We start from the raw sequence: 13515 nt of genomic DNA, 5'->3' as shown, positions 1-13515 counted from the left end.
ATGCCAGCTTACCATCTCTACCATCATCTGGTTTGGTCATCCAACAAGAGGAAATAATATGAAATTCCAGCAATAAGAAATGAACAATGATTGGAGCTGAAGACCTTAAGTGCTTTCTTTTTCCCATTGACAAGATACATCAGAACTATCTGCATTATCTATGCAGCATGGGGTTTTTATTATTTTTACCTAAAGATGTCTCTTTTGGGTAATGACAAATGTGTGTTTTGTTTTTTTTTTAAAGGTCTGGTTTTTCTCAATACACCTTTAATGGTTTTTAAATTGTTTCATATCTGGTCAAGTTGAGATTTTTAAGAACTTCATTTTTAATTTGTAATAAAAGTTTACATCTTGATTTTTTCAAAAAAAAAGTCAACAATCTGCAAGCATCTGTTAATAAAGGTCTTAAAAAAAGCCTGAATACTTAACCAGGCCAAATGCTTAACCAGGCCACATGCTTCTAGTTTCTGATCCTCACGCCTTATATACCTTTCTGCTTTCTACCATCACCCCCTGGTATTAAAGGCTCACTTTCTGGGATTAAAGGCATGAGTCACCATGCTTGGCTGTATCCTTGAACACATGGATTTCAACCTCTGGAATGCTAGTATTAAAGGCATGTGCTACCAATGCTTATCCTCATATTTAGTATTGTGGCTGCTCTATCTCTGACCCCAGAGAAGTTTATTTGGGTGCACAATATTTCGGGGAACACAATACCACCACAGAACTGGCTTGCCCCAGAGATCAGAACAGTGAATACCCTGAACTGTCATCACAGAAGTTTTCTCCAATGACTGATGGAAGCAGATGCAGTGATCCACAGCCAATTACTAGACAGAGCTCCAGGAGTCCAGTCAAAGAGAGAGAAGAGGGATTCTATGAGCAAGTACATCAGGATCATGATGAGGAAACATGCAGGGACAATCAAACCAAACTAGAAGGAACTCATGAAAGTCAGATCAATGGCTGTGGATCCTACATGGGACTGGACTAGGCCCTTTGCATGGTGAGACAGTTGTGTAGCTTGATCTGCTTGGGAGGTTCCCTGGCTGTAGAATCAGAATCCATCTCTGGTGGGTTTTGGGGAGCCCATTACCTATGATGGGACACATCATGCAACCTTGAGGCAGGGGGAAGGGCTTGGACTTGCCTCTACTGAATGTGCCTCCCCATGGGAGACCTTGCCTTGGAGGAGGTGGAAATGGGAGGTTTTGGGGGAAAGGCTGGGTTCAGGAGGAGGGAGGACAAGGGAATCTGTTGTTGGTATATAAAATGAATAGAAAATCTCTTAATAAAGAAAATTTATTTAAAAAAAAAGAAAGAAAATAAAAGAAGCACTTAAAAATGTTTAATATCCCTGGTTACCAGGAAAATGCAAATCAAACTACCTTGAGATTTTATTGTATACCAGGCAAGATGGCCAAGATCATTAAAACAAATGCCAGCTCATGCAGGGAAGGATGTGGAGAGATGAGAACACTCAACCATTGTGGGCATGACTGAAAACTTATACAGAAACTATGGAAATCAGTGTCATTGTTTCTCAGTAAGCAGGGTGGGCACAGAAATGCCTCATCATCCAGATAACTTGCTCTTAGATATATAACCCAAGGGACATCATATCCTACTACAGAGATACTTGTTCAACCATGCTCATTGCTGATATATTTTTAATAGCCAGAAACCAAATGTCTGTCAAAAGTTGAATGGTAAGGGAAAATATAGTACATTTACACAATGGAATATTACTTAGCTCTTTTAAAAATGAAATAATGGAATTCTTCGGTAAATGGATAGAATTATGAAAGTCCTCATAAGACAGGTAACCCAGACCCTGAAGGACAAACACAGAACGCATTTGCTTTTATGTAGATGTTAGTTGTATAGGATGTTAGTTATTGATAAGGGGCTACAATCAGTATAGCCACAGAGAATAGGTAGAGAGTGGGGTACTGGGAAATGGGTGCAAATATATCTCCTAGGAAGGAGAAATAGGGATGGAGGAGGATCAAATGGGAAGGGGGATAGTAGATAGGGAAAGGAAGAAACAGCCAAAACAATGGGCCATTTGAGAGGTTGTATGGAAATGTAATACAGAATAATCTTCCTAAAATATATACATATAAGAAGGTAATTGAATTGAAATCACCAAATAATGAGGATACAGAGTCCCAGCTGGGCATCTCTTGTCATGAAGTGAAGCTTCCAGGACCAGGAAAGGGATACATCTAATTAATTTGTTGTCCAAAGGAGTTCCATTGGAATACCCAAACAACCCAGGCTATTGCCAAGGCTATTGGTTACTTTCCACAAACTGAAGGTAAGGTCCTATTGCTGAAGACAACACCTATACAACTTGGTGAACACTGGGAAGTCAAGCTGGTGGATATCTAGAGCTGTAGCTGGAGAGTTTTCTCTCCAGGTCCTGCCAAGTCCCAGCAGTCCGACAGCCCACTTATAAAATAAACACACAGACACTTATATTATTTAAACTGTTTGGATTAATGGCTCAGGCTTCTGGCTATCTAGTTCTTACATCTTAAATTAATCCATTTCTATAAATCTATACCTTGCCAGGTGGCTTATGGCTTACCAGAATCTTCACATGCTGCTTCTCAGGGTGGCAGCTGGCAGTGTCTCCTGTCTCTGCCTTCCACTTCCCAGCATTCTCCTCTCTCCTTGTCCCACCTATACTTCCTGCCTGGCCACTCAGTGTATTATTTATTGACCAATCAGAGCAACACATTTGATATACAGATCATTCCACAGCATAGAGCCTTCAACCATATGGACTAATGTTCATGATACTGGAGGGTACTTCACATGCTAACAAAGAAGAAAGATAAACATCAACCTTGCTGCAATGAAGACCTACCTGAAAGATATGCTGATGTGACAATGGCACTAATCTTGTGGGAGTAACCAACTGTAGCAGGAACCTTAAAAGTTCTTATTAATAAAATCAAACCCGAGTCCAGTTATTGGGGTGAATACTGGAAGGTCAGAGAGACAGAACAAGCCATAGCTATCTCACCTCACCAGTTTCTCAGCTGGTCCTGTTTCCTCAGACTGAAAGCTTCTGTGTCCTCATCCCAATGGCTCTCAGCTGAACTGCTGCTCGAAAGCCTGAAGCTTAACCAGCCAAATGCTTAACCAGCCAAATGCTTCTAGATTCTGGTCCTCACGCCTTATATACCTTTCTGCTTTCTACCATCACTCCCTAGGATTAAAGGCTTGCTTCCTGGGATTAAAGGCATGAGTCACCATGCCTGGCTGTTTCCAGTGTGGCCTTGAACTCACAGAGATCCCAGATGGATTTCTGCCTCTGGAATGTTAGGATTAAAGGCGTGTGCTATCACTGCCTAACTAGTGGCTTTTCTGTTCTCTGACCCCAGATAAGTTTATTAAGGTACACAATATTTTGGGGAACACAATACCACCACAACCAATTAATATCTGATTTGATTTAAAACCCTTTCCATGAGAGTCAACCCATCTGATACTACTTAGATGGCCAAGAACCTGAGACTAAATAGGGGAAAACTAATACTACTGTTTTCTAAAAGAAACACAGCAATAAAATGACTCCTAACCACATTCTGCTGTACTCATCAGAGAAGCTTCCTCCCATAGCTGATGAAGACAAATATAGAGATCCACAGCCAGGAAATATATGGAGAGTGATAAACCTTGGCACCCTCAACCCTAAAAGGGATGTTTTATTAAATCTCTCCCCTCTCTCATGGCTCAGGGAACTCTGTGGAAGAGAAGTTAGAAAGAGTATAAGAACCAGAGAGGATGGAAGACACCAAGGAAACAAGGCAATCTAAACTCAGCTGATGTCCACGCATATAAACTCAGAGACTGAGGTAGTATACATGGGTCTGCACCACATGGTGTCCTAGAGCTGAAAGAAGTGGACAGAAACAGCCATACCTAACCCAAAAGCTATCTTCAATTGATAACCACTTTCAAATGAAAAATTAGTTTTCTCCAAGGAAGTCTCAGTGGGAAAACAAACCACTCTTAAGGGTAGGACCATTTCTTAACTCAGATGTGTGTGTGTGTGTGTGTGTGTGTGTGTGTGTGTGTGTGTGTGTGTGTGTGTGTGTTTGAAGACACACCTATTTGTGACATTGTTTCTCATCTTGCATTTTTGTATTCAGTGTGGCACATCAACCTTCCCCATGCCATTAAAATTCTTGCTGCATATTATTTTGCCCAAAATAATCTCAATTAGTTGCAAGACATAGGATACATGCATAGGAGAGGTATTTTAAATAAGATATTTAAATAATGTATTTTAAATAAAACATAACTTCATGATAATACATATCTTTGTTCAAACAATCAGTTTAAAATAGATAAAAATCAATGTTAGTTCATTTTATTAGAAAACTTTTCCTAGAGGGCCAGGGGGTGGAAGCATGTAGTAGAAGGATGAGTTCTATCATCAACATCAACTTGAAAGCTGGTAGTGGCTGCATGCACCTGTAACCCCAGCACTAAGGGATGACTAGAGGCTGGGGCAGAGACAGGAGTATCTCTGGACAGCCTCAGTATAATATGGCAAGTTCCAGGTTATGTACTAAGTACTGCTAGTATGTAGATTCTTAACAAGAAAAGCTCACATAAAAAAAATGTAATAACAACTTTCCAGGAACAGGGAACTCAGCTCTCAGCTGAAAAACCAGTGAGTGTCAAACAGAGATTTGTAGAACACCAGCTTCTAAGAGAAGTTCTTTCCATCACAGGAGATAATGAATTCCTGGGAGACAAGTTTCAGATACAAAACTGCTGAAATCTGGAAGCATACGGCTTTAAATACTCTTTTAATGTAGGGCACAGATGTTTCCTCGTTGAAAGACTGACCAGGAGTGGAATGATTTGAATGTTTTTTGCAGCTTTGCTACCTCCTGCCTTGTAGGACCAGAATCAGGAAACAAATATTATTTCTCCGTAGTGCACTACAAGTATCATAGTTCATGCTTTCTTTGAAATAATTTTAATTTGGGGGGAACAGAGGAAGATTTTTCTTATGGAGACACTTCCTTAACACATGTCTATTTGATAGTAAATTATCTAAGGACTTTCTTTGCAAATGTATTCATATTTTTTCATAGTAAAAGTTTCTTTTCTCTGGGGGGAGTGTCTCACTGAAGGTGGTTTTGATGTGAACACTGAACACTCACAACCATGGTCAAGATCATTTCCAACTGCTAAGGTATGTTTCTCAAATGTGCTTATTAGGTACTGTGGTTTTTCACATATGAGAATCATCACTTCTTAATGTTTGTCAAATACTGTCAGATAAGTTTTTCTCTTCATTCTAATTTTTAAAATTCAACACATAAATATTTTATTATTATCATTAGATAATGTGAAATTAATAGAAATCAAGCAATTAATAAGACCCACCTATTTATTATATGAAATATTACTTTGCCTTTAGACATTTCTATTAATAAGAATAACGAGAACTAATGAGAACAAATTGTGAGGATAAAAATGATTAGTTGTACCTGTCACTCATAATTCCCAAGGATTAGTATTAATTGCATTATTGTTAAGTCCTTGATTCTAAGCACAAACACAGATAACTCACTGTAAGACCTATCTTTTTGACTTCTTAGAAAGTAAGGTTGGGGAGAATTCTTCTTGAGTTCATGACAGAGTCAAATGTTTCTCCATGTTTTGGTCACTCACTCATGCTGATCTGGTAAGTGTATACATCTTTGCAAAAATTAAAGGCTTGTACTTGTATGTTGTGCATGTTTTTCTATTTTAACCAGTTCTCACTGTAAATTATAAGGCAGGTTTCACTTAATAGACAGATGATGAAGCAGCTTCATGTGGTGCCAGGAAATGAATGTAAGGTGAGAGGAAAGACAGAGGGAAACCAGGTTTTTACTTGCTCTTCACAATTCTTGAATGGATGTGTTCGGCCACTGCTACTGTAGTTCTTAATGGATTACAAAAGAATTCTAAGACCCCCCACTTTATAATAATGTTAGAGAAAAGTGACATTAATGTAGGCCAGGATAAAAGAACAATTCCAGGGATCCAAAGCATGAATTTCTTAGTACTTGGAATGTAAATATGTCATGATGCATCAACATATTCATTGACAAAATTGGTCATATGAAGTTATCACTCAAATCATATAAAATGCAATAAAGTATTATAAGCACATTCAGAGAAAATTATGAACCAACATTTGTATAAAATGGCAATTATGGAGTATAGTTTTAATGGTAAGAATTTGAGGAATAACACTTGTTAAAAATTGTCAGACAAAATTAAGTAAGAATAATAATCAAAATTATCATTTTTCTTCTGATTTCCAGCATAGGAACTTTAACTTTCCTGGTTTTTTATTATATAAAATAACTATAAAAACTGTAGAAAATAATGATATTAATTAGCAACTTTGTTTACAAGTGGGATTGAATAAACAAATACCTGTAAGAAACTACTACTAAAAGAGAGTAAGTATTGTCATTTTATTTAATACTACTTTGATCCTATTCATGGTCCTATCCATCATTTCCTTACCTTTAAAAATAGATAAATAACCTTTTTTTAATGCCCCCAGAGACTCTGTCCCTCGGCCACCTCTGTAGCCAGCTGTCACAAAAACATATTTGAACAAATTAAAACTAGCAATCTGTACTGCAGACACCCCGTCCCTTATAGAACAGCCTGAGGAAGTGCCACTGGTACCTCTGGTGCCTTTGGTAAAGTTCAAATTTAGCTGCCATTAGACTGAGATGCCTGTTTTCTCAGCTGACATTTGGTATGCAGCTTCTTTCTGCTGAAGTTCCTTTACTCCAGCATACTATTTATTTGAAAGGCACTCTAGCAATTTTTCCTAGAACCCATCATTTTCAGACTTTTCAGAAGAAAAAGGGCTGTTCCTCTCATCTCCTAATAGTGTATCTCAGTCAAAGGGAGCAAAAAATAAAATCCAAAGATAGCAATGAAAAAAATTGAAGGGGTGTTTGCTTAGAAGTATTCCTCGTGTAGGTGGATTTTATTCTTCTAAAAATAATGGAGAATGGGATAACTAAAGCATAAGTGATAGGAAAAACCAAACTGATGGCCTCTACTTTATGTCTCAGGGGGAAAATGTGATAATTTAACTATATAAGAGTAGAATTTGACTATCTAGCACAGAAGTGAACACCAGCTCACATTGACTAAGCATTGAACTGATTGAAACTTACAGGCATGGAATATGGAAGTAGCTCAACAAATATTATTTATTATTACAGTCTACTGGTAGGTAGACAGGAGATTGCAAGTCAGTGTCAGACAAATTAAACAAATTCAAGCCTTCCTGGCAAGGTCTCTGAACAAATCTGAATGGGAAATGAGAAGTCCTTATAGTGGCATGCTCCCCTTAATCTGATGGAGAGGACAGAGAGAGCCTATAGATTTTATAGATAGATAGGAAATATGTAAGGAAGGAAAATGACATCCAATCATCAATGGTTTGTGTTATAAATGTTGTGAATCCCTGGAGTAGATGAAAAGAGGAATTTCTATTCCTGATGGTGATAGCATGTATTTCACAAAAGGACCATGACGTGTAACAAGAAGGCCTGTGGTCTGTAACCCAATGGATTCACTCTACATACCTACATGGGATTCATTTTTATGAAACAGGAAAACTAAATAATAGAAAGTCCCAATTGCCCTTGTGAATTTCTTGAGGAAAGGAGGTGCTTGCTAAATTTAGAGCTTCAGGAACTGTTGCACTGTTGAAATATTAAGCTAAGAAACTGGCACAGAAGCCTTTCCACTCAATATTCAGTCACAGTGATCTATAGACAGAAGTTTGCCAAAGTGTTCATGCAAATTTTCTGACATGGGTTTGTCTCTTACTTAATTTTTCCACCTATAAATTACAAGTCATATAATAAACTTCAGTTTGATGAGATGCAAACAGCCTTAGACCCACTTGATGAGTGAAAAATCTCCCATTTCATTCCTTTACACTCATTTTTTTCTTCCCTGTTTTTACTCACTTTGTATCAGTTAGCTTCTAGCTCATTTCTGCTTTCTTAGCCTGTATTTAGATGTGGCAAACACAGTCGGATGATAAACAATTAGCATCAAAGGTTGAGGATGCTTTTTAAAAAAAATTGGATTTAATTAATTGAATTATTTATTCACTTATTAATTCTCAAATAGCTATACTTTACCTTTTCAATGAAGTCTTCAGTCAGAAAATAGTTCAAGGATATATACTACTACCAGTGGATGCCTTGATCTTGTGGTATAATGGAGTCTTAAGAGATGATTAGTAGGGACAGAAACCGTGATCCGTGCCCCAAATAGGCTGCCAAGTCCTAACTAAAAGACACTGTATTTATTAGGACATAATGTCTGTCAAGGTGTATGTTGTTAATCTTGTTTTTTACGGATTCAATGAGTTTTCTTTTTGCTTTTTACTCTAGTTTGGAAATTGTTCCTTTAAATTATTCTATTAGAAGAAGTGAACACAAAGTCCCATCCCTAAACAAGAAGCTATTTGCAATTGAACCCTGCTGGGGAAGGGAAAATCAGTTTTCTCCAGTGAAGTGGCACTGGATATGTTAATCACACTCCAGGCCCCTTACCCTGGAGAAGTTGATCAACACAAACAAACTCCATGGTACAATGCATATGTGGTTTTTGTTTTGTTTTGGTAATTTTTGTCTTACTGACTTTTTCAAAATCGGCCTTTAGTGTTTTAAATTACTCTTATTTTGTGATTCACTTTTTGTTTATTGCTTCTTTGTTGTTTTTTCCTGTTTGCTTATTTGTTTGTTTGTTTTTGAAAGAGAGATATGTTGGGTGGGGGAAATATGGGAAATCGAAAAGAATATGATTAAAATATATTTTATGGAAGTAAAAATTTAATAAAAATTTTAAAATGTAAAAAATAAAGTAAATAGCAGCATCTACACAGGTTATTAAAAGAATTAAAAGAAATGAGAAATAATGTGCAGTACACAGAAGAAATACATTTTATAGCTATTACAAGGCTTTCACATATACTATCAATTATTATGGATTAGTTTATAATAACACATTTATTCCTTTATTAAATCATTTTTATTATTACCACGATCTTCTTTATATTCAGTTAGGCTATTCTAATTACTCATTAATATTTATTCTGGATAGGTATATCAAGATGAATATTTTTCCAGATCCTCTTAATTTGTTTGAAAAAGATAGACTCATAACTTATTTGTATTTGTTCCTTGCAAAGCAAAAATACCTTTATTAAGTGATGAAAAGAAAACTTGATAAATAGTCTAATGCCTCAGTTTCCTTTCTTAGATTTGATGGAGAAATGAACTCAATTCTGTTTCTTCCAAGGCACAAAAGTCAGCTTACTATGTTGGTTCCCAGAGTTTCCTCTTATTCAAATGACTTGCTTGCTTGGAAGTTATATTTTTAATTACCTTTTATGGTTCCTCATTTCATAAGTTAAAGAAAAAACTCTTTAGCTTCACCGTGGTGGTCATTACTTTGACTCTTTACCTCCTTGAAATCCTCCACTTCCAGCTTTGTCTACAATGATGTTGATGTTTGTATTCTTTGCACGTATCTTCATCCTGTCATCCATGAGTCAACTTGACTAACACAAAGTATGAAGAACTGTTTTTTGTATATGAGAAACAACAATAACAATATCCACAAAATTTCACAACCGAGCAGCATCTAAATATTAATTATGAAAATGAAGAAATTAAATGAAGTTGAGGATGCATTATTTTTCCTGGCAATGTGACTAACTTTTCCATGAAGCAGATGGCGAAGAGGAATGTGACAGAATTTGTTCTCCTGGGGCTCACACAGAATCAAAACATGCAGGCAATTGTATTTGTGGTGTTTTTAGTCATCTACATAGTCTCTGTTGCTGGAAATTTGCTCATTCTGGTCACCATTACACACAGTCGATTGGTAGGGTCCCCTATGTATTTCTTCCTTGCCTATCTCTCCTTTATTGATGCCTGCTATTCTTCTGTCAATAACCCTAAACTGATTTTTGATTCACTTCATGAAAAAAAGACTATCCAGTTCAATGGTTGCATGGCCCAAGTCTTTGGAGAGCATTTCTTTGCAGCTGCTGAAGTCATCCTGCTTACCGTGATGGCTTATGATCGCTATGTGGCCATCTGCAAGCCACTGCACTATGCAACTATCATGAACCGAGTAGTATGTAACCTACTAGTGGGAGTGTCATGGATGGGAGGCTTTCTTCATGGAATCATACAGATCCTGTTCATTATTGATTTACCTTTCTGTGGCCCTAATGTCATAGATCACTTTATGTGTGATCTTAACCCTTTGCTTGAACTGGTCTGCACTGATACTCACATTCTGGGTCTCTTTGTTGCTGCCAACAGTGGGTTTATCTGTCTATTAACATTTACTCTTCTTCTGGGCTCCTACACAGTTATCCTGTGCTCACTAAGAAACCACAGTGCAGAAGGGAGGCACAAAGCCCTCTCCACTTGTGTCTCCCACATCACAGTGGTTGTCTTATTCTTTGTGCCTTCCATTTTTGTGTACATGAGGCCTGCAATTACATTACCCATTGATAAGGCAGTTGCTGTATTCTATACAATGATAACTCCCATGTTAAACCCTTTAATCTATACCTTGAGAAATGCTCAAATGAAAGATGCTATTAGGGGACTGTTCAATAGAAAAATTCATTCAGAAGACAAATAAATATATTTCTGTGAAAATGAGGAAAGGTTTCAATGTACATTTTTGTTGATTCCATATAGAACATTTACAGCATGGGGATTAAAACAACTGTCATCTATGGTGTGGCATTGAAGGAAGCAGAAATAAGAACCATATAATGGAGAAACTTAACCCTGTCTAGGTTATAATTGCACTACTGGTATAACACACATTTACTCTCTCTAATGCTTATTCGGTACTAATTCTTGTGTCTCACTCTAGAAATGCTTGTTATAATGAGGTGAGCCACAAGGCTATTCAGGTCAGAATATCTTGATTTCTGTTTCAACTGTCTTATTCATTATCTAGGCACAACAAACTATGTCATTTGAAAATGAGTATTTGCTATTGACTCCTGCCACCTAAACCCCATTCTTAATTTTCATTGATTTTTACTGGTTCTGTGGTATTTATCTACTGTAAACCCCCATTTAACAGTAAAGAGTGATAACAGAAACATTCATGGTCAATTCTCTCAGTCATAACTACCTTTTCAGGGTTTTTATCAAAATTGTCTTCTGAGCTCTGCTAGGCTGAGTAGTAGGATTTGCATGATAAATGGCACTCATATTCCTATTTTATTGATATTTGAATCTCTCCTCCAACATCCTTAGATGAGGAAATTATCAACATTTATAATTTATTCACTGGGGACACTCTTTTCTAACCATGCCACAACCAAATATGTGAACAATGACCTCATCACTACCTGAACTGCAACACTGAATGAAGGCTCTTGGTCTAGCGAGTCTACATTGTTAAAGCAGAAGTGATAGAGCCTGAAGTTTGCCCCACTGTGATCACACATGGTCCTGGGTAAATTAAACAAATCTGGAAGTTCTTTGAAATGTAGTGCACCTGGGTCACACTACACTCATAGATCTTCCTTGGAGTATAGTTTTTGTTTGAGAAGAAAAGTAGGGTTGTGGGAGTGATTTACATAAGCTATTTTCTTTAAGTTTTTCTAATTACCTCTTTATTTTAAGACTATAATATAATTACATCATTTATTCTTTCCCTAAACTCTCTCATATACCCATTCCTTTTCTCTTTCAGATGCACACCCTCAGAGCTTGCCATAATAGTTTCTCCAGAAAATGTAGTTAAGCCCTTAGGTAGACACCTACGTTAGGAGGAAGGCACTTCTAGTGAGTGGAGAAAAGCTATCCCATTTAAAGTTTCTTTTCTTTCTGTTCAGTTTTCTTTTTTTAATATATTTTTATTTTATAATTAACGTAATTTCACACATCAGCCACGGATTCCCCCATTCTCCCACCTCCCACCCTCCAGCCCTCCCCCCCAATCCACACACCATTCCAACCTCTTCCAAGGCAAGGTCTCCCCTGGGGAGTCAACCCAGCCTGGCAGACTCAGCCAAAGCAGGTCCAGTCCCTTCTTCCCTATACCAAGGCTGAACAAAGTGTCCCAGCATAAGCCCCAGGCTCCAAAAAGCCAGCCCATTGCAGCAAGGACAGTGGCTCCACTGCCTGGGGGCCTCCCAAGCAGTTCAAGCTAATCAAATGCCTCACTTATCCAGAGGTCCTGGTCCAGATCCAAGGGGCTCCTCAGCCATTGGTTCATAGTTGCTGCATTTCCACTAGTTTGGCCATTTGTCCATGTCCTTTTTCCAATCAAGGTCTCAATATCTCTCACTCATACAATCCCGCTCTCTTTCCCCGATTGGACTCCCTGAGCTCCACCTGGGCCTTGGCCATGGATCTCCTCATCTGCTTCCATCACACACTGAATGAGAATTCTATCAGGATAGCCAAAGTGTTCAGCCATCTGATCACCAGAGCAGGTCAACTCAGGCACTTTTTTGACCATTGCCAGTAGTCTACAGTGGAGGCATCTTTGTGGATTTCTGGGGACTTCTCTTTTCCACTTGGGTATTCATTCATCATGGTATCTCCCTCCCATTCTCCCACTCTGCTCCTGATCCAGCTGGGACCTCCCGCTCCCCTAATCTCCCTTTCCCCCGATCCTTGCCCTCCATTACCCCCCACCTCATTTGCTCATGTAGATCTCATCCATTTCTCTGTCAATGGGTGATTCCTGTGTCTTTCTTAGGGTCCTCTTGACTAGGTAGCCTCCTTGGAGCTGTGAGTTGCAGTCTGGTTATCCTTTGCTTTACATCTAGTATCCACTTATCAGTGAGTATATACCATGTTTGTCTTTCTGAGTCTGGGTTACCTCACTCAGGATGATTTAGAATTTTCTAGTTCCATTCATTTGCCTGCAAACCTCATGATGTCATTGCTTTACTTTGCTGAGTAGTACTCCATTGTGTAGATTACCTCATTTTATTTATCCATTCTTCAGTTGAAGGTCATCTAGGTTTTTTCCAGGTTCTGGCTATTACAAATAATGCTGCTAAGAACATAGTTGAGCATGTGTCCTTGTGGTAAAACTGGGTCTTGAGGGAGGTTGATTCCCAATGACAATCTTACCAAAAGCAATCCACAGATTCAATGCAATCCCCATCAAATTCCCAACACAATTCTTCACATACCTGGAAAGAACAATACTTTACTTCATAAGGAAAAACAAAAAACCCAGGATAGCCAAAACAATCCTGTACGATGAAACAGCCTCTGGAGGTATCATGATCACTGACTATGGAGAGGATGTGGAGCAAGGGGAACACTCCTCCACTGTTTTTGGAAATGCAAACTTGTACAGCCACTTTGGAAATCAATATGGCACTTTTTCAGAAAACTGTTCTGTTTTCTTAATTTCTTCTTCCATCTAGTGATGCAG

At 38.0% G+C, this 13515-nt stretch overlaps 1 protein-coding gene across 1 annotated transcript; it reads left to right on the top strand.

The window, feature by feature from the left end:
- Nucleotides 1-9578: 9578 nt before the first annotated feature.
- On the top strand, nt 9579-10752 carry LOC102917113 (olfactory receptor 4C46-like). The gene has a single exon (XM_006996941.3). The coding sequence runs from the start codon at nt 9802-9804 to the stop codon at nt 10735-10737; it is 936 nt and encodes a 311-aa protein (XP_006997003.2). The 5' UTR covers nt 9579-9801; the 3' UTR covers nt 10738-10752.
- The last annotated feature ends 2763 nt before the right edge of the window (nt 10753-13515 follow it).

The sequence above is a fragment of the Peromyscus maniculatus genome, chromosome 4, assembly GCF_049852395.1.
Source record: "Peromyscus maniculatus bairdii isolate BWxNUB_F1_BW_parent chromosome 4, HU_Pman_BW_mat_3.1, whole genome shotgun sequence".
Taxonomy (NCBI): Eukaryota; Metazoa; Chordata; class Mammalia; order Rodentia; family Cricetidae; genus Peromyscus; species Peromyscus maniculatus.
Note: the sequence above shows the minus strand (reverse complement) of the source record. Positions and strands in the feature narration are given on the sequence as shown.

Coding starts and splice junctions, on each gene's coding strand:
- LOC102917113 (XM_006996941.3), top strand. CDS start 9,802: ATGAAGCAGATGGCGAAGAGGAATGTGACAGAATTTGTTCTCCTGGGG.